This window comes from Anarhichas minor, unplaced genomic scaffold (genome assembly GCF_050575085.1).
Source record: "Anarhichas minor isolate MPS153535 unplaced genomic scaffold, ASM5057508v1 ptg000058l, whole genome shotgun sequence".
NCBI lineage: Eukaryota > Metazoa > Chordata > Actinopteri > Perciformes > Anarhichadidae > Anarhichas > Anarhichas minor.
This window is the reverse complement of record NW_027466504.1, coordinates 10,956,738-10,976,933: the sequence shown is the minus strand read 5'-3', so window position 1 is coordinate 10,976,933 and position 20,196 is coordinate 10,956,738. Positions and strand designations below refer to the sequence as shown.

Genomic DNA, 20,196 nt, shown 5'->3' with positions numbered 1-20,196 from the left:
CTAAAATCTAATCTGAAATTAGACAAATTGTCTCATGAATGGGATTTGAAGTTAGCTCATGAATGAGAATTTGAAGGGCTTTAATTTTGAAATGCTACATCAGAATGACCTGATTATCCTTAAGTGACACTCTGACGTGGTCTACTATTAATCTAAAGTGAAATTATGGACCATTTCCTTTCAAATTTAATCTGAAATTAGAAGGAAGTTGTTTTATGAATGAGATTTCAATAGGTTTTAAGTTTGAAATGCTACATCAGAATGTCCTGATTATCTCTGAGTGACACTTTGAGGTAGTGTACTATTAATCTAAAGTGAAACTACTTTGTAACAATATACCATTTCTTTAAAAGTTAATCTGAAATTATAAGGAAGTTGGCTCATGCATGACATTTTGAAGGGCTTTAATTTTAAATACTGCATCAAAATGTTCTGATTATCCATAATTGACAATCTGAGGTGTTTTACTATTAATCTGAGGTGAAATTAGTTTTTGAACTGTGGACAATTTGCTTTTCATTTTGATCTAAAATTTGAGGTAAACTTCAAATATTCAGTTATTAGATATTTTCTTGGTAGAAATTTCGGAAACCAGATGTTGCCTGACGGTAATCTTTCCCGCTTATTTGACATTTTATTTTGAAAACCGGATGTTGTCTCACGTTAATCTTTCCGCTAACTTTGCAAAGTCCTTCGCTCACAACCGATCTGTGCCGTTTCAATACGTTTACCGTGAATTTCAGCATATAGGCGCACTAAAATTTAAGTGTCTGCTGAGTTGACCACAGTTTGTGTAGACATTTTCACTTCCTCAGATATTCCGTATCATGGAAACCAGACGCAAACAAAGGCTCTCAGCTGAAAAAAAGGAAAACTCCAAAGCGCCCTCTTCTATGGAAGCCCATTTCTGCCACTGCGATGAAAAAATGTAAGATCCTTTAAATCCTTATAATGAGAACATTTCTCAAAATAATGACTTAGTATCTCATAATTATGACTTATGTATCATAATTATGAGTAATATCTCATATATCATAATTATGAGATAGCAATATGACTTAGTATCTAGAGTATGAGATACTAAGTCATTATTTTGAGAAACTTTCTCATCATAATGACTTACAGGATCCTTATTTTTTCATCACAGTTTCGAAAATGGGCTCCCAGAGGAGAGCTGGTGTTTTCAGCTGGGGTGAAAAAAACGCTTTGGTGGACATGGGCGAGCCTACTTAAATATATTTTGAGGTATTTGTACTTTACTAATTAGGGCCAACCAAATGATGTACATTAATGCGTCACTAATTATAAACCAGTAATGTAATATATATCTTTTTTAATTATAAGTTTTTTAATCCAAGACTTTTACTTGTAACAGAGTAGTTTTAGACCAGAGGTAGCCAACACGGTGCCCGCGGGCACCCTGTCGCCCGCAGGGACCACGTGAGTCGCCCGCAAGACATGTTTCTAAAAATAGCACTAGTCATTATGGAGCTCCGTCTAAAATTGTAGTTGCTGTTCTTTTTTAATCAAAAACGCTTGCAGAGAGTTAAGAGAGTTGGGTACCCGGAGGCGCACGGCGGACAGCCAGGACGAGGCTCCCGCGATGACGGGCCGGCATGCAGGCTTCATTGCGCAATGCAACGGTGACCCAGACTTCGCAAAATGTCTACATTACCACTGGATCATTCACCAGCAGGCGCTATGTGCAAAAGTAACCGGCTTTAATCATGTGATGATACAAAAATATCAGAGATGTGATACCTCTGACTTTCAAATGTTGAAACAGATTAACAGAAATAAAAGTTGCATGTTTAAATATGTATGTGTAGCTATACCATCATTGTTGTGGAAATCATAATTAATAATTATTGTGAGGAATAATTAACTGACATGTGATCAAACAGTCTCTTCACATATATTATTATTATTAAGGTGATCTGTGCCACTTTGTTATTCAGGGAGTTTGTATCAAACAAGTAGCCCTTCGTACTACTCGGTACCCTTGAAGTAGCTCTCAGTTTAAAAAAGGTTGGTGACCCCTGTTTTAGACTGTAGTCTTGGTACTTTTACCGAACTTCACTTTTACTTACTGAATACTTCTTCCATGCTCATTTTTGCAGCAACTGAAGGAAGAGCTTTGAGGTGTTATTCTTGATTTTTTTTTAATTGTGATATGACTCAAAAGGAAACGGTAGGCTGAGTTGAATTTTGAGTGGATGTAATGTTTCCACCATGAATAGTTATTTGGTTCAGAAGGCTATTGATTAATAGCGAAAATAACATGTTGTGTGTTAGATTATATTTGGATTATAATACGTTTCTTTAAGGAAATTAAGAGATCCAATAATTGACAGCACTAATTGTTGTATTTTATTGTACCTTATTCAAAGGTGTGTTTTAGTCTTCACAGGGAAACACCAACTAAAGATTAAAGTGGTTTATTATTACTCATATAATTAGATTGTAACACATATTGTATAGGTATATTTGAGTGTCACCACATGATATCTGTAGAAACATTTCACATAAGTTGTTAAATTTATAAATGTCAATATTTGTATAATGTCAGGCAAAAGACCACAAGGGGACCCCAGAACCAGAAATGCATGGGCTGTTGTAATGTTACAGGAAGGAATCCTGCATACAGTTAGAAACAAGGGGGGTCATAGGGGCCCAGCAGCTCACTCGCAGATACATCTGGCAATGGGCTGCTGGTGGTTACATTCATCAGACCATAGACAGGGTTCTGCTGAACATGACAATGGGCCCATGACATCATGTCACACTGGGCCCCCAGTACTGCAGTACTATTTAAAGCACATGTATTGGTGAAAGGCCATCTGAAATTAGTTCCCACTACAAACTAGGTTGTCATGAATAATTAACTCAAATTATCCCCAGCAGTCATTGGTAGCATATTGGATTTTCCATGCACTATGTGATTTACAGAATGATAATTCATAATATCGGCCAAGAGGTGATAATATGATAACTGATTCCCTGTGACTCTAAGCACTGGGGCCCCTGCAAAGTTAATGACCGTATATGACCTATCCGGGCTGCCGTAGTAATGCAAGACCGTAGCACTCCTCCTCAATGAACGTTGGAAAGATGGCGACGGCATACGCACAAGCGAGAGTCAACTGTGCCGGCGGATAGAAAGTGCTCTAAAGAGACAAAAACCTTCCTCTTTTGCAAAGATTTAACGGTGCAAAGTCGGTCTGATATTGCTTAGACATGGTTTAGTCCATGCACGGCAAGGAACAAGAAGCCACTGCTTTGCTATGGAGCCTCCGGATCGTAACAAGCCCAGCAGGTATGCGAATTTGTTGAACAGACACTACACCATCAGGACCTCGCACTTGCCAAATAGGGAGCTGAGCGTGACACTGCAGCGGGCGCTATGGGAGCGCTTGCGCATCGCTTAGAAATCCACTTCCTGTCAAATAGTGATACGCGTGCAGTTACTGCAACACTGGAGTTGCAAACTTTTTGGAGGAACATTTTTAGGCGTACTCTGTTGCAGATATTATCTTATAGTCTGATTCTCAGTTGCTTGCCAGAAAAGAAAAAAATGCTCACCAAATGATAAGGTAACATAACGAACAATTATCCACCGTGCAACATGTCAAACAAGCTAGCTAACGTCTAGCTACTTTAGCTGTCGCTTTCACTTTATTGTTCACCCGCAAGTTCACTAACAGAAACTGACCGCGCTGATGCTAGATACGTTTTGCAATGTGGGCTTGTATGGTCGACTTGGAAGTGTGTTTTCGATTATTTGAGTGTGCCAGACCATGCATTTCATAATAACACCGAAGCGCAAACTTCGCTGGCTTTAGCTAGCATGTTGCTCCACTGTTATTGTTCACGTTAATCATCTAGCATGGTTTTGCGCTCGTGTTGTTGTCTCGCACCCCCTACTTGTGATATCGGGTGGTCGGTCGGTCGGTTCAGTAAACACTTACTGCATTTAGAAAAAGCGAATTAAATACTTGGATGATTGTCCCTCGTAGAGGTCTTTAACTTTGTTGTCAAATCTGTTGTGCAAAATAGATGTGCAGCAGCAAATGTCTCATCATGCTGCATGAATTCTTATTGTTTAGATGACAAGGTTACTGAAGGATACTTTTCTGCAATCTCGCTGGGGAATGCATGCATACAGGTTTTTTTTTGTCATATGTGCGCATCTCCTAATCGAAATGCGGCGTTGTTTGCCCCTGGGCGCTGGCGACAGACCCCCAGGAATCTGCTGTTATGTCTTCCCCTCTCCTCCCTTCTCCTCAACATGCAATGGTCTGTCTGCAGAGTGTATTTGAGGCCATTTATCACGTTGGATCAGCTCTGTTATCTCCTGTAATTTCTCGTTTTGAGTAACGATTGAGTCGCAGCCGGTTGTTACTTCCTTGCAGCCTCAGTCCGAAATGGACACACAAACAGCTTGCGTGATTGTGCAATACTTGTCCTGGTAAAGCAGTTACTGTCAGGCATTGTTGCATAAAGAAAAAGACTGAGTCATGCTGTTGCTGGAAATGTGTGTCACAAGTTCTTGTGATTACAAGAGAGATTTATTTTCATGTTTATATCCGTGTGTACTGTGTTCACAAAGTTTTGGGTTAAAGGTAAAGCATGCTCCGGAGAGCCCGACTCTGTGCCTTCCTTGGCAGTGTTGTACTAGTTAGCATGAACCGCCAATGAGCTTAAATGTAAAGTAAAGGAGAGGCCTTTAGTCTTTGTAACGGAGGGATCATTACAGTATATCTGAGTTATGTGCTTGCTTGGCAATTGAGGCCTATCACTAGCAAGTACAGAGGTCCTTTGTCTATAATGTCTTATTCTCAAAGCCGGTCTGAAGACATTGTGGCTTCCAAGCATTCCAGGGATTTCAGGATGTGGTGAACAGAAGGCAGTGGATAGCTGCCTGGAGCCGCTCATGGGTAAAACTCATTAATGCCTTCATCTGCCAGGAGCACAGGCGGTAGAATACAGATGGACCGTCCTCTAGCATTTCCCAACTGCGTCCTGTCTCTGCCCACACCTGCTTTTAGAGAAAGTAGTGCTGCTCTCACATTCTGCCACTCTCATCTGCCATTTCACATTTTAAACAAAAGGATTCTTTGTCGCTACTAAAGCTAAGGCACTTGGTGTCACTTATGTGCTACTGGAGTAACCTCATCATCACAGAGAAGGAAAGAAAAGATGGCTAAGTTCTGCAGAGTAACATCATGCTCGTCTCTTCGATCGTACATTTATGATGCGCGCGGCGCAACTGCAAGAAACTGAAACTCAAGTTGAAACTGACAAAGGTGTTACTTAAGACTCTCCAGTTTCAGATTACATTTCATAGGTGGAGCAGACTGCTGTCTGCACAGCACTTACGATGCAAGTGTCATTAGGTGAGAACATGCCATTACACCATTTACCTCACGCTGCTGCCCACACTCTGCAACCAGTGTCTTCATTTAGATACACTACATCATGTGACTTGCTTCGGTTAATGCCATGAGCTTCCACTGGTACTGTACGGTCTGTCTTTTCTTAGACTGAGAGTTTTCCCTGGTGTCAAGTGATTTATAAGGCCAGATATAAAAAAAGAAAGCACAGCAGTGTATTAGAAGTGCACAGTTTTTCTGAATCTTATGAATTATTACGTGGCTGTTTCATCTAGTATCATGCCTTGCAGAAGCTCGGTTGTGCATGCACAGTGTGCTTTGCCTCGTTGCATGTAGGAGAGGTTGAGAGGTCCACTCCTGTTATCATAATCTGTTCCAGAGAAGGGTGGGGTCAAGTACATTGTGTTCATTGTCTGAATCCTGTCATCAATTCTGCCTTTGATGCAAATTTGGATAGCTGCATCCTGCGTGTTTAGCAGGTATAGACAGGCAGCGCTCAGAGGTGCATACCCGTGCAAGTGTGGGGGGGTAATCAAAATCTGGATTCAGCCTACCGAGCATCAGTCATGCCAGCATGACCTAATTGGTAGAGTGTGTGCTCTAAAAAAAAAAACCGGCCTCCGTCTCCTCCTTTTCCTCTTTCTGAAAAAAAAATCCCCTTTTAGTTTGGCCATTGTGAGCAAGTGTGCTCACCAACCAGCTGTGTGCTATTCAGCTGTGGGCCTCACGGGCCACGTGTCACAACTACACAATAGAGTGCCCCCCTTCTGGTACAATGGTGTGGATGGCTGTGTCAAAGGTCAGGCCCCCCCCCCCCTGACTCTGGCAGCCCTTCATATAACTGCGTACAGAAAAGACTCTCGATTTTGTGCTGTTTATTATGCACTCAGTGTTTCTGCCTGGGGGCCGTAGCATTCCATTGGCCTTTATTGGCCCCCCCAATGAGCCATCAGATGAGCCATTGAGTCCAGCCAGACACCATCTGCAGTGATTATTCACCGGGGACAGCTTGAAGACCGTAGTGCCGCTGCTATGGATAACTGCAGGGCATTGCAGGCCTGTAACTTTCTCTGTGTGGCCTGCGAGTCTGTTTTTAGGGGAAATAATTCAAAAAGAGGAATTTGCGCAGTCTTTACTGCGGCAAAACACAATCTGTGCACGAAGTGTCTCATGGTAACCAAACAAAACAACCGGCAATGATGGCGTCATCGGTTCCGCTGTCATTCCTGAGTGATCCAGTCATGCTGTTCTGCGTAGAGTCTTTTTAAAACCTGGTCTCATTCGCTCTCGCATGCATGTGCTATTTCTGTCTGCAGACACCGGATGGGTAGTTTACAAATGTGTGCACAATCTGATCATACCTTTAGATTGACACAGTAGGATGTTGATGGCGCAATCTTCTTTCTCTATGCAGGTTCTTGATGCCTGTCTCGATTTTTGCATCGCAAAAGCAACGCAATCTGTCTGTTGTGGTTGTGCTAAATGCCTTTTTGCAACACACACACACGATTGCTTACTGTGCTTTCTTGTGCCTGCATACTGAGAGTTACCCATACAACACACTCATTAAGACACCAGTTTTCTTTTTTCAAGCAAGAGTTAGTCTGTTTGTGTTATTGCAGTGTGTATGTTCCTGAAGTCGTCATTGCATCTGAGTTTTTAGTGCATTTGAAGTGGCAGGATTTGCAGCAGGTGTCTGTGTGCCTCGCATTGTCACACAGCTGTGTGTGTGTGTGTGTGTGTGTGTGTGTGTGTGTGTGTGTGTGTGTGTGTGTGTGTGTGTGTGTGTGTGTGTGTGTGTGTGTGTGTGTGTGTGTGTGTGTGTGTGTGTGTGTGTGTGTGTGTGTGTGTGTGTGTGTGTGTGTGCATAGAGACAGATCCTGCAGATGGGCAATAGAAGTCAGGACTCTTCTCTATGTGGGCTGCTTGAAAAGCTGAAGCAAGTGATTTCCAGATCAGCCCACCTCCCTTGACACTCACTCCCCCAGCGAGTGTGCCCCTTTCAACTCCGTCTGCACAGATGCAAACAGGCGCGTGCTGGGGAATGCCTTTCACCCAGATGGTCGATGGAAGGGACACATGGCGAAAAGCATATAGCATGCCCCCTCCTCTTCTTATTCTTTTTGTTTTCGTTGGCGGGGTTAGACCTTTCAACCCGTCTCTCTAATCCTGTTAAAATCCCCTCAGAAAGGCATTAGGGAACAAAGCGGTGACATTTTAATCTGGAAAGGCGTGTTTGCTCGCACTCTCGGTTTCTTTTCTTTTTTTCTTTTCTTTTCTGCCCAGAAGGAAGTGTTTCAAGTGATTATAGTGTTTCCTCTCTGCAGAACTAGGTGCAACATATTCTACTGTAGTCTTTCATGACCTCAAATTCACAGTGGGAATGTTGTTAAGCGACCGTCTTCATTGTTGCTCCAGATTTACTGTAAACACATGCTGTTTTGCTTTAGCGCCGTGTGTGCATACGGTCTAACACATTCTACATACTGATGAGTGAGTCTCGGGGCTCCATGAATCTTGACTTGTGCAGCATGGTTGATGACTTGGCAGACTTTCACCCTCAGAGTTAATGAGGGCTACTATTCCTCCCTCTGCGGCTGAGCCAGTATGTTTACCTAGACCAAGAGAGGGTGCCAGCAGGCAACCCACAGCTTATTATCCTGCGTCTGGGCGGCCGTGGTCGTGCACAGAGCATTGCTGCTGCCGCACGTTTGGGAGGCAGCCAGCCAGGCTCCAGAGGACAGACAACTCGTCAGTCTGCGGAAGGTAGTGGCAGACATTCAGTCTGGTTGCAGTTTAGCGACCTGTTTACCGGGGCATTAGAGGAGATTTGCTGCACTCTCTGTTATGAATACAAACAACCCAGCGCTGTTTGACCTTGCACACACATTCTGTTTGCTTTCGTCGTGATACGACTGAAATAGTTTCGCAATGCAAACCATCAGGCTTGCTGTTAACACCACCAGGTTACAGTGCGTATTGTAAAGATGCTGAGCTACCTCGTGTCTATAGTTTGTCTGTTTTTGACACGTCGTCGTTGAATGCCGACAGGCAGGCGAAGCCAGTGGAAGATGCATCCCAACAGAACTCTGGATTGGATGGCTCCTGGGACTCTCCCAGCGAGGAAGAGGAGGCTCTGTATGGCACTACACCTCCTTATACCTCCCGCCAGATGAAACGCATGTCGGGCAAACATCAACGAAACAGCCAGCTGAAGAGTGCTGGTCGGTCTCCCAACAAGGGTAAGTTAAATCATCTATTTGACACCCGTAGATATGTAAAATAATAAAAAAATATATATTTGACCTTGTTTTACATGTAGTTTTAACTTCATTGTGCTGACTGGGATGTTATTTCTGTGTTTTATTTCAGTGGACGTTACCCCACCTGTCCCTAAAGAGAGTCCCAAGCCGGCGGAGACCCCTGAGGAGCACAGCTACAAGCAGGGCAAGAAGCAGAGGGCCACGCTACGCTCCACGGAGAGAGACCACAAGAAGACTTTTGAAGGCTCCTTCATGCTGGACCCGCTCTCAAAGTCGAGCCCGTTTGGTGCCCTCAACATGGATCCCAGGAAGCATTACTTGAGCCTGGGCTGCAGCAGTTGCAAACTTCCCGTGTCTATGCCCCACATTGCCCGGACCCACCGCCAAACCTCGAGGACAGACTGTCCCGCCGACCGCCTCAAGTTCTTTGAAACTCTGCGTCTGCTGCTCAAGCTCACGTCTATGTCCTCCAAGAGGAAGGAGAAAGAGCAGAGAGGCCTGGAGAACATGGCCTTCATGGGCCACAACAACGAGGTCATCTGGTTGGAGCTGCAGGCGTGGCACGCCCGACGCTCCACCGGCGACCAGGACCTTTTTCTTTTCACTGCCCGCCAGGCCATCCCCGACATCATCAAGGAGGTGCTGCAATTTAAGGTCAACTATGCCAGCCTGAGAGGGGCCCAGTGTTCAGGGTCTCAAGCAATCCATGAGGACTATCAGATTGTCCCAGATCTAGTCTGTGGAGAGGAGCGGGAGCCTGCTGTAGCGGTGACCAACCACTGTGGAGTAGACCCCTGGGGCTTCAGCGCCTACCCCTCACCGGCGATGAACGCAGCAGAGCCTCTGGGCTCCGGCGCCGATTGCAGGGAGCATCTTCAGCGTCAGCGGCTTGCGTTTGAGCAGGTCAAGCGTGTTATTGAGTTGCTGGAGTCCGTGGAAGCGTTGTACCCCTCTTTGCAGGCCCTGCAGAAGGAATATCAAAAGTATGCAGCGCGAGACTTCCAGGGCAGGGTGCAGGCGCTCTGCCTGTGGCTCAACATCACCCAGGACCTCAACCAGAAGCTGCGCGTCATGGCCACCGTTCTGGGCCTCCACGATCTATCCCGCATCGGGTGGCCCGTCTTTGAGATCCTTTCGCCTCGCAGCTCCCGCGGCAACGAAGAAGATGAGGAAGATGAGGAGGATGACTCGACAGCCACTTTTACGGCGGAAAGCGATGTAGAGGACAGGGATGCTGAGGAGGATGATGATGAGGAGGAGGAGGAGGAGGAGTTTGGACGTGTAGCAGAGGGAGAGTTGTCTCCCTCCTTTACTCCTAAATTTGCCCGCTTGTTGTCAGAAGAGGAGTTTCTCCCCGCTGCAACGGCAGGAAGTGCAGAGGCAATTGCGGGAGGAGGAGTATTCCGCCCGACAGCCATTTACAGGCCGTTTGTGGATAAAGCTCTGAAACAGATGGGGCTGCGTAAACTGATCCTCCGACTGCACAAACTGATGGACCGCTCTCTGCAGAGGTCCAGAGCAGCGCTGCTCCGCCACACTCCTGAACTGGAGGTAAGGCTTTCGTTTTTTTTTTTTTATCTGCACACGTGATAGTTACCATAATTTATTTATCCTCTATAAATCAAATCATTAAATAAATCATTATTACAGCTAATTCAGTAAATGTTCATACATCTATACTTCTATATAAGTGAACAGGTAGACTTCTCTTTCTCACATGCACACTTAAGTGGAGAGCAAAAGCAGTCAAGCAGCTAATTGTAATGTTTGTAGTGCAAATGTTAAGTTATTTAATTAGGCACTTGAGGAAACTGCATTTGGAGCTTAGAGAAGCCCGGGCCATAAACAACAGAAGGTGTTTAAACACAAGCTAGTAAAAGAAAAACAGAGTGGAGAGGAGAGTACTGCCATTGAGTTTGTGGAGGTTCACATACTGTCCTCCACTTGCAAACTTACAAAGAGGAATGTGAATTTGAAATTTCAAAATGCAGTATTATTTAGCCAACTGTTAAAACACTAACCATGGCGCTCTGTAATACATGCTGAATTCCCTTCACGGGATCTTCCGCCCTCAGTTTGCAGACTTCCCAGACCCCATGCTGTACAGTGATTACCTGCCAGAGCTTTCCCGCCATGTGTCCTGCAGTTGTCCGGCTCACCCGGAGCTCGGAGCGGACCAGGTTTCCTGGGAGGATTTGCTGGACATGGACCTCCCGTCCTTCCGGCCGGCGTTCCTCGTGCTGTGCCGAGTCCTTCTCAACGTCATCCACGAATGCCTTAAACTGCGACTTGAACAGAGGCCTGCTGGAGAGCCCTCGCTGCTCAGTATCAAACAGGCAAGCAGCTGCTGAAACACTCACTTTTTGTGTTGGAGTTTTGAAGTCGCCCTTCCCAGGCCATGCTGAATGACTGCACACGTCTAATGAACATATATCTTCCTCTGTATAGATTATCAAATCAATGATTAAGCTTAGTTCATTTGGTCTTAAATAAAGAAATAGTGAGAATATCCAGAACTATCCTTGAAGACGGTCGTACTTCACAGGTACGTCGTATATATTAGAGCTCATCTTAATGTTTTTACATGTTATTTGTGCTCTACAGTTGGTGCGTGAGTGTAAGGAGGTTCTTAAAGGTGGTCTTCTGATGAAGCAGTATTATCAGTTCATGCTGCGCGGCGTGGTGACTGATGCTCAGGGCTTGCAGACAAATGCCAATATTGATGAGTTTGAAGAGGACCTTCACAAGATGCTTATGGTAAGACTCCTGAAATTTCCCCCTTCGCTTCTTCAAATTACAGAGTTTAAATGTGTACAATCATCGGCAAGAAAAACCTGTGAATTTTTTATGCGTTGTTGAAATGTGAGTTGTGGTTATCTGATGTCTGTCGCTGTTTTTGTAGGTCTACTTTGACTACATGCACAGTTGGATCCAGATGTTGCAGCAGCTGCCTCAGGCATCTCACAGCTTAAAGAACCTGTTGGAGGAGGAGTGGAACTTCACCAAAGTCATCACTCCTTACATCCGTGGAGGGGAGGCCCAGTCTGGGAAGCTTTTCTGGTCAGTCACATACCTGCAAAGCAAACTAGGATAAATGTAATTGTTGTTTTTTCACTTAAATGATAGTTTCACAAGTTTGTATTTGAGTTAAGGAGGAATGATGAAACCTGTTTCAATGATGATACGGGCACTTGGTTATTGTTTTAAGACTGTGAACTTATCCTTTTGAGAGTGTTGCTCATGATGTATGTGAAACGGAGGACTCTTCTGCTCGTTGCAGTGATATTGCCGGGATGCTGCTTAAATCCACTGGAGAGTTCCTTGAGGCCGGTTTGCAAAAGAGTGGTAATGAATTCTGGGAATGTGCAGATGACAGCACCGCCTCCGATGAGATCAGGTAAGGGGGATGATTTCTGTTTCAGTCAGTGTGTTCATTTTCTATTAATTTTTTGGCCCAGTGGAGGTGTTTTAATTTTTTAACCTTTTTGATTCTTCAAGGCGGTCAGTTATCGAGACGAGTCGGTCACTTAAAGAGCTGTTTCACGAGGCCAGGGAGCGAGCGTCGAAGGCTCTGGGCTTTGCCAAAATGCTTCGCAAGGTGAGAGAAAGGAGTGAAGAGTTTTCACTCCCTTGAAATAGAACGCTACAACAGAACTGACTTTACAGTTAATCTGTGACCTAATCTTGCTCACCAGAGAACTGGGACTGTTTGTTCTGACACGCACTTTGTTTGATTACCTCTGTGCAGGACTTGGAAGTCGCTGCAGTTTTCAGTTTCACTAACGGGGTGACTTGTCTCCTGGAGGCACTGAAGAAGGGAAACTATGTCAAGGTGCGGTTGCTTCTCTGTTACGTTTACACTTATCTGATATCTTTCTTTTCTGTTCTACGTTAAACCTCCTTCTTCTTCTTTTCTCCAGGTTCAGATTCCAGGCTTGGAGGAGCTGCAAGTGTTTGTCCCCTGTGGCTTGATGGACCAGCGGCCTCTCATCCTGCAGCTTCTCAACGCCGCTGTCGGTAAAGACTGCTCCAAAGAGCCCGAGGAAATTGCAGACGAGGACGCCTACCTGCTCATGAGTAAACACGGAGCTGGAGACCCCACGACTGATTCTGACTGGGCTCAGTGGGACGGAGAGCTGCTCAAGCTGGTCCCCCAGATGGAAACCGTTGACACTTTAAGAGCCATGACGGTTTGTGACATTTTTTATTTAAATCTCTGTGTATATACATGTGTGTGTCCCCAGTGTTTACAAGCCTCCCATTGGTCCGATGTGCTTTCAGGTGGAGAACATACTCTTGATAGTGATGCAGTCGGCTCATCTGGTGGCCCAGCGAAAGGTCTTTCAGCAATCCATGGAGGATGTGCTCACTCTTAGCCGGGAGCAGACATCTAGTCAGCCTCTCATCGCGAGTGCTCTGGAGGAGCTCAAGGTACTTGCGTAACCACATGCTATGAGTTCTAACCTGTTATAAACACTTGTTTTCTTTAATGTGTTGTTGTAACTACAGGTGCATGTTGGTGCCCTACTTTACCCTGAATTTCTGCTTTATTAACATTACGTGAAAAAGACACCAGGCCACTATGAGACCAGATTTTTTGAAATATTACTCAAAAGGGAAGTTGCTACGTTTTCATATCCGTTACATTCAGAGGCATGAGACCACAAGTTCCCACAATGGTGCTGTCAGTTTTAAGATTTGAATGCTTCCTCTGATCACTTCGACGTTTACGTTTTCAACATAACCTTTTTTATTATTAGAAAATGCTAATAAAACTCTCTTCTCCTACCACAGGATGAGGCGCTACAGCTGTGCATTAAGATCAGCACTGCCATCGACCGAGTGGAGTACATGTTCACCACAGAGTTCGAGGCAGAGGTGGAGGAATCCGAGTCGGCCACTCTGCATCAGTACTACAGAGAGGCAATGATACAGGGCTACAACTTTGCCTTTGAGGTAACTGTAACACAGTGTATATTTCCACAGAAGCACATGCTTTAGATCATCACACATCTATAGTTATGGGTTATATTTTGCAATGGGACAATAAAGCTACATAAGGACTGAATTAATTGTGAAGTCATCAGATCGAGGGAAGTTGAGGCAGTAGTATTTAATGTGTGCCGTTTTTTTTTCTCCACAAATTTGCAGTACCACAAGGAGGTGGTGCGCCTGATGTCGGGGGAGTTCAGGCAGAGGATTGGGGAACGCTACATAACTTTCGCCCGCAAATGGATGACCTATGTCTTGACCAAATGTGAGAGTGGCAGAGGCACCAAGCCCAGGTAAGGCCTTACCTTCTATCAATTAAGCAGTTCACTTCTGTCTCTTTTATTTTGCCCTCTGGTTCGGCACAGAGTCTGCCAGCTAGTGTGGCGTTCCTGAGGCAGCATTTAAGGGATTGAGTTTGGTGCTCAGTGAGGCGTATTGTAGCAAGAGAGTTAAAGTCAGGCCCTCTGATTTGGCATTAACCTTATTGATCAAAAAGACACGCTTCTGCTTTTAGCCAGAACACGCTATCGTGGCAACATTGTACAGAGTAAAGCCTTAAGGTTATTTTATGGAATTCAACTGCAACACTAACATTTTGGAGACATAAACAAAAATAGGCCCACTTGGCAGTGAGCACGAGTCATCTTTGTTATATATTTAAAGCTATTCCACCATATTACCTACTGTTACTGAGCAGCGTGTGATGAGAACACAAGGAGCTACTTACAAGTCTTCAAGGATGAAGATACTGAAACATATTCCAAAATATAATCACAACTGTTAGACGTGTGATTAATACAATCAAATAAAATCAACTGACATGATTCTCAAACAAAAACATGCATCGGATTAATTTCATATTTGTGTATCAACCTAAAGTTTTGATGATTACCTGAATGTTGTAGAAGACGTGCTGATACAGTCCCACAGTGTATCAGCACGGTACAGACTGAAGTTTGGGGACACACTGATTGACTGCCATGTTTAACCTACAGGTGGGCGACTCAGGGTTTTGACTTTCTTCAGGCTATCGAACCGGCCTTTATATCAGCATTGCCAGAGGATGACTTCCTGGTAATATTGCCCGTTTTCTTCTATATGTCGTTTTCTAAAAAATTGCACAACAAGCCTGGTTTGAATATGTTGTGTTTGTTATCTATTGACTGTGAACTTATCTGTCTTTCTGCAGAATCTACAAGCTCTGATGAATGAATGTATTGGACACGTGATTGGAAAACCTCATAGCCCAGTCACTGGCCTGTACATTGGTAAGATGCTCCTCTGTGATACGTTGGTGACGTGCGTCTCTGTCGTTCAGGATTTATTTCAGCGTTTACATTCTGTTGCAAGTTTATAACTTGGGTGTCATGGGAACAAGCTGTTACATAAAACAGGCACAACTGTAACATACCAACGAAGCACAGACGTGACCTGAAGGTTGTTAGTCTGAGCCCTGATTACTCCGACTTTTTTGAGCAATGTGACGCTCGGTGGCCAACAGTAGAAGTAGGATGTGAGTGAAAAAAGAGGATGTTTGCTCAGCAAACATTTACTGATGAAATAAAGATGGGGGGAAAAATAAACTATGCATAATAAAAACAGGCCAACTGCAGAATGTCACAGCCTTGTTCCTGCTATTTAATACATTACTAAAGTACTGTTTATAGAAATATAATGCTACAACAGGTGACGGAAAAGGTCTACAGTCTGAGCAAACTAAGATATGTAGGCAACCAACTGCTACTAGAACTAAATGTCCTTCTTTGGCGTGGACGGAGTAAAGCAACACAATGTAGTGGTGACAGAACCGGACCACCGCGGTTGTAAAAACATCACTTCGCCCACCTACAGCAGAATTAATGGCGGTACTTGTGATCTTTAATTTGTTGTAGATTTCTCCCAACCCATAAACAAAGTTTCCTTTTGTGGGCGGGGTGACCAAACTGTTTTTCTTTTCAGCTCCCAGGAATAGTCCTCGTCCTGTAAAGGTCCCTCGCTGCCACAGTGACCCACCAAACCCCAATCTGTTTATCCCTAATAACGAAGGTTTCAGGTAGGTGGTTTTAGTTCAGGTTTTTACAAGAGTCTGTGTGCGCACTGTGTTTTAATACTCTTTCCTGCATGGCTCATTATGCCTTATCAGCTCTGCTTTGTATGTGTATGTGTCTTTGCACTGTAGTTGGTGAGCTTATGTGTGACGCAGGCTTCTCTGTGTTTTGTGTTTGTGAGCTCTGTGGTCCTTTTAGTCTGTAGAGTGTCTGAGTGTGTGTGTGTGTGTGTGTGTGTGTCTGTCCCTCAACCAGCCACCCAGTCACACACAAACATATCTCCACACTTCCCACTCCAGCCACCGTACTTTCCCCAGGCAGACCCTCCTCAGTTTGCTTTTTCACCACACAGCTCTCGAAGTCTCCCCTGCGACCTCCGGAACCAGCTGTTCCCCAACGGCCCTCGCCCAGTCCCTCAGGGCCCGGGGGAACACAGCCACACCAAAGCACCCAGCAGCAGCCCCAATGACGTCAGGTAGCTTTGCCCCCAAAGTCAACTGGTAGAAACTGCGGTCAAAACACCGCCTCAGTTGCAAAAACCAAAGCCATCGTCACTGATTTTTAACATAAGGCTGCTGGAAACAGGAAAGGAGGAAATACTTTGTGTTCAAGTTTTGTAATATTTTATTTGCAGGCCCTATAATAGTGAACTTCAAAAGGTATAAAGAATGAAACACTGTGGTTATGATCGCGCTTTAATGAAGTGATATATTTTATATTATACTTGTTTTTATTCCATTATTAGGTTTTACAGATTTGATTTATATTTTTTATTGAAAGAATGCAGATTTTCTGCTTTTAGCCTTCTTATTGCATCTAAACGAGCACTCTACATTACATTTGATATTCAGACATATTGGATTAACTGCCATGTCCACAAAGTCAGTCTCCCATTCTCTGTAAATTGAGCATTTCCTGGCTTTCTTTAATATTTAGCATCAATCTTTAGTAGTTTTAATTCAAGAAAAACCTCAGATTACTGCTTATGAGGAGAAGCAGTTTTTTGAGCATTAGAAGTGTTAATGTAGCTTTTACGACCCCGCTAAATTTGAACAAATCAGATGAATGGCTTTATATAAGTCTTGCTACTGATCAAAGGAAGAGAATGTGATTGTTGTGCATGGTGTGAAGATGGGGGGAAAAAAAACCACACGCTTCAATGACAGAGTGGGCTATGGTATTCTGCTTTTTAGTGCTATTAACATTAGTCTTGCTTTGATGCTGGTGATTCACTGCCATTAGATTTTGGGCTTTTTGTGTGTGCTTTTGAAATCGGAACATGCACTCTGGAGATCTAACCTTTACGTGTGTTTGAGCTGTATAATGACTGGTGCATCCTGAGCTGTTAATGGGTTTCCAAACGCAGACTAAGAATCAGCTCAATCTTCTTCTTTTTCTCCTAAAAGGTCATAATGGTTTCATCATCTTTTGTATATTGTCTTGAAACCCTAATACTGGCTGTGCAGCTTATAATCGTGTAGCATTTGATGGGTCTGAAACCTGCTGTCTGAATCAGTCGGTTGATTGGACCACCGTGTTTTTTTGCAGGGGATCCAGTTACCATGAAAATGACCGCCTGTCGTCGGTTGCAGCAGAGTTGCATTTCAAATCTCTGAGTCGCCACTCCAGCCCCACAGAGGACAGAGAAGGTGGGTGCATTCAGCGCTATGCATTATTTGAATCCACATGTGCGTATAAATGTTCTGATTGGCTGAATTTTCTCTTTTGGTTTCTTTCCCCAGAGCCGTCCTATCCTAAGGGAGACCCCAACAGCGCTGCTCGTCGAAGCTGGGAGCTCCGCACTTTCATCAGCCAGTCCAAGGGTGAGCTTTTTAAGTGATGACGCATGTTGGATTGACCAAAACATACAAAAGGGAAACTTTCCAACATGAAAATAATAAATGCTAAATCCTTTTTGCTGTCACCCCACCTCAGACACCGCAGCACGGCAAAGCCCCATGGAGGCTGTCCGTCGCTCCATTCGCAAGTTTGAGGACAAACGGTACGCTGTGATGAAGCAGCGCAACATCATCGGCCAAGTGTGTCACACGCCCAAGTCCTACGACAACGTCATGCACGTCGGGCTCCGAAAGGTGACCTTCAAGTGGCAGAGGGGCAACAAAATCGGTACGGCTACCTACTGGTTATGAAGTGTGTCATGTAACGCACGTACAGGCAGTGATGTTTTGTTTGTATAACAGGTGAGGGCCAGTATGGGAAGGTATACACCTGCATCAACGTTGACACGGGTGAACTAATGGCTATGAAGGAGGTATGTACAGCAACTAATTCAATACTTTAAAAAACAAAATAAAACTATGATCTGCAGGTAAGTCTTCTTTTTCTTTTTTTAAACCAGATCCGATTCCAGCCAAACGATCACAAAACAATCAAGGAGACTGCAGACGAGCTGAAAATATTCGAAGGCATTAAACACCCTAACTTGGTGCGATACTTTGGAGTGGAGCTCCATCGGGTAAGATGCACACGTTTATTTTTGATCGGGGCATCACATGGTGCACACTGACGCAGTTTGGGCTAACTTTTCACGCGCTCGCCCGTAGGAGGAGATGTACATCTTCATGGAGTACTGTGACGAGGGCACTCTGGAGGAGGTGTCGAGACTGGGGCTGCAGGAACATGTCATCAGGCTCTACAGTAAACAAATCACTACAGCCATCAATGTCCTCCATGAACACGGCATTGTCCACCGGGATATCAAGGGTCCGTTTCACACGCTCTTAGTTTCTTTTTCTTATTGGATATGCAGGAGATTGTGAGTGAACTCGGCATCCCTTTTCCCGCTGTTGATTCTGTTTTTTTGTATTATTATTATGATAACAGGAGCCAACATCTTTTTGACATCATCTGGCCTTATTAAGCTCGGTGACTTTGGCTGTTCAGTCAAGTTGAGGAACAACACTCACACCATGCCAGGGGAGGTGAACAGCACACTGGGAACAGCAGGTAAGAAATGATATTGTGTGTCTGGATGCCACCACCAGGGGTCACTGTGGCGTGATATTTAATTTGACCCACATGCTGTGATTTATTACAAAAGTGTGTTCATATATGGGCGTGGTGTGTGTAACCCGTTCCTTAACTTGTGTAGTGGATACAATGATCTTCATTTTAATATATTTGTTTGATGTGCATATTTAAATCAAACTTATTTCCCATTGATCACATGTAATCATATTTCTTAAACCTGCATAGTGTGTCTCTGATGAATAAATTCTAGTGTTTAATAACTTGTTTTATGTCTAAATCAGCATACATGGCCCCTGAAGTCATCACCAGAGCAAAGGGGGAAGGTCATGGACGAGCGGCGGACATCTGGAGTTTGGGCTGCGTTCTCATTGAGATGGTGACTGGAAAGGTAAGGAGTGATAGTGTATCATGTATTTTGACCTAGTCATAAATCCGTTAAATCACACCGGCTTGTAATTTTCAAAGTATACCATGATGTAAGTAAGAGGGGCGGAAATACTTGTATTATTTTGGCTGTTAGACTCTGTTACTCGGCTCACCCACAACAAGTTTCGTCCACATGCTTTAATTTATTTCCCCCTTTCTTACCACTACAAGAAATTCACTGAACCAAAAACAACCAGAGGAGATGATGTCATGTTCTCCCTTTTGTCTCAACCTGCAGAGGCCCTGGCACGAGTATGAGCACAACTTCCAGATCATGTACAAAGTGGGCATGGGCCATAAACCCCCCATCCCGGAGAAGCTGAGCACAGAAGGGAAGGACTATCTCGGTCACTGTCTGGAGAGCGAACCCAAACGCCGCTGGACAGCTAGCATGCTGCTAGACCACCCGTTTGTCAAGGTGAGACGCTACGAGGGCATACATTTTAAAGGAGTCCTGCTTCATGTTGCAACTGCCGGACTGAAACCCAATGTAATCACAAAACACCTAACAAGTGAACTGTCGTGGCTTGTCATCCACAAGGGCCCATTACAGCTTTTATCTTTTGTCCGTTTCAGGTTTGTACTGATGAAGAGTGAACGGACCTCCTCTGCGTCTTTTACGTTTACAAATTAAAGCACTACTGTACATGCTGTTGGCAAAAGACAAAAAAAGAACCGTGGACGCGGAGAAGAGGAAGTTACGGCTGAAGGCACATGGAGTTAAACTGAGGAACTAATACAATATCATTTCAGAAGACGACTGGACCTATGGAGTTTAGGGTTGTCTTCATGTACCCATGGACTGAGGGGGGGAGGGATGGGACTGTACATACTGTAAGAATAGGATTGGCTTTAATTCTTGTATAAACAATATTGTAAAGTTAAAGTAACTATTACCACATTTGTTGTCCTCACTGGTGAAAAGACCTCTCAAAAAGCAATGAGGGATACCTTTTTTTTTTTTTTAAACAAATGGGGATGGGTGTGGGGGGGGGGGGGGGGGGGCAATATCTATGGCACTTTTAAACTGTTTACCCGAGGGACTGTTGAGTGGAGGAGGGAGGAATCGTAGCCCTTTGAGGC

At 44.3% G+C, this 20,196-nt stretch overlaps 1 protein-coding gene across 4 annotated transcripts; it reads left to right on the top strand.

The window, feature by feature from the left end:
- Positions 1–3,112: 3,112 nt before the first annotated feature.
- Positions 3,113–20,077, top strand: map3k4 (mitogen-activated protein kinase kinase kinase 4). 4 transcript variants are annotated; one of them, XM_076076891.1, is made up of 27 exons: positions 3,113–3,316; positions 8,445–8,635; positions 8,766–10,207; positions 10,732–10,992; positions 11,261–11,413; positions 11,559–11,716; positions 11,937–12,053; positions 12,155–12,254; positions 12,405–12,488; positions 12,577–12,846; positions 12,938–13,087; positions 13,451–13,612; positions 13,808–13,941; positions 14,644–14,722; positions 14,838–14,916; positions 15,608–15,701; positions 16,049–16,171; positions 17,245–17,345; positions 17,439–17,519; positions 17,632–17,823; positions 17,898–17,968; positions 18,056–18,172; positions 18,261–18,420; positions 18,541–18,663; positions 18,969–19,075; positions 19,352–19,531; positions 19,690–20,077. In XM_076076891.1, exons 1-27 carry the CDS (start codon positions 3,285–3,287, stop codon positions 19,708–19,710), a joined length of 4,782 nt encoding a protein of 1,593 aa, XP_075933006.1. In that variant the 5' UTR covers positions 3,113–3,284; the 3' UTR covers positions 19,711–20,077. The 4 variants fall into 4 exon arrangements, with proteins under 4 accessions (XP_075933006.1, XP_075933007.1, XP_075933004.1 ...); XM_076076892.1 differs by lacking the exon at positions 3,113–3,316 and adding an exon at positions 3,435–3,593; XM_076076889.1 differs by lacking the exon at positions 3,113–3,316 and adding an exon at positions 7,224–8,159.
- Positions 20,078–20,196: the final 119 nt, after the last annotated feature.

What these genes read in the sequence shown, in the direction of transcription:
- map3k4 (XM_076076889.1), top strand. Translation starts at nt 7,963, where the DNA reads ATGAGGGCTACTATTCCTCCCTCTGCGGCTGAGCCAGTATGTTTACCT. An exon ending in AACTCGTCAGTCTGCGGAAG is followed by an intron (nt 8,160 to 8,444) that starts GTAGTGGCAGAC and finishes GAATGCCGACAG; the next exon opens with GCAGGCGAAGCCAGTGGAAG. An exon ending in ACCGCCTCCGATGAGATCAG is followed by an intron (nt 12,054 to 12,154) that starts GTAAGGGGGATG and finishes TGATTCTTCAAG; the next exon opens with GCGGTCAGTTATCGAGACGA.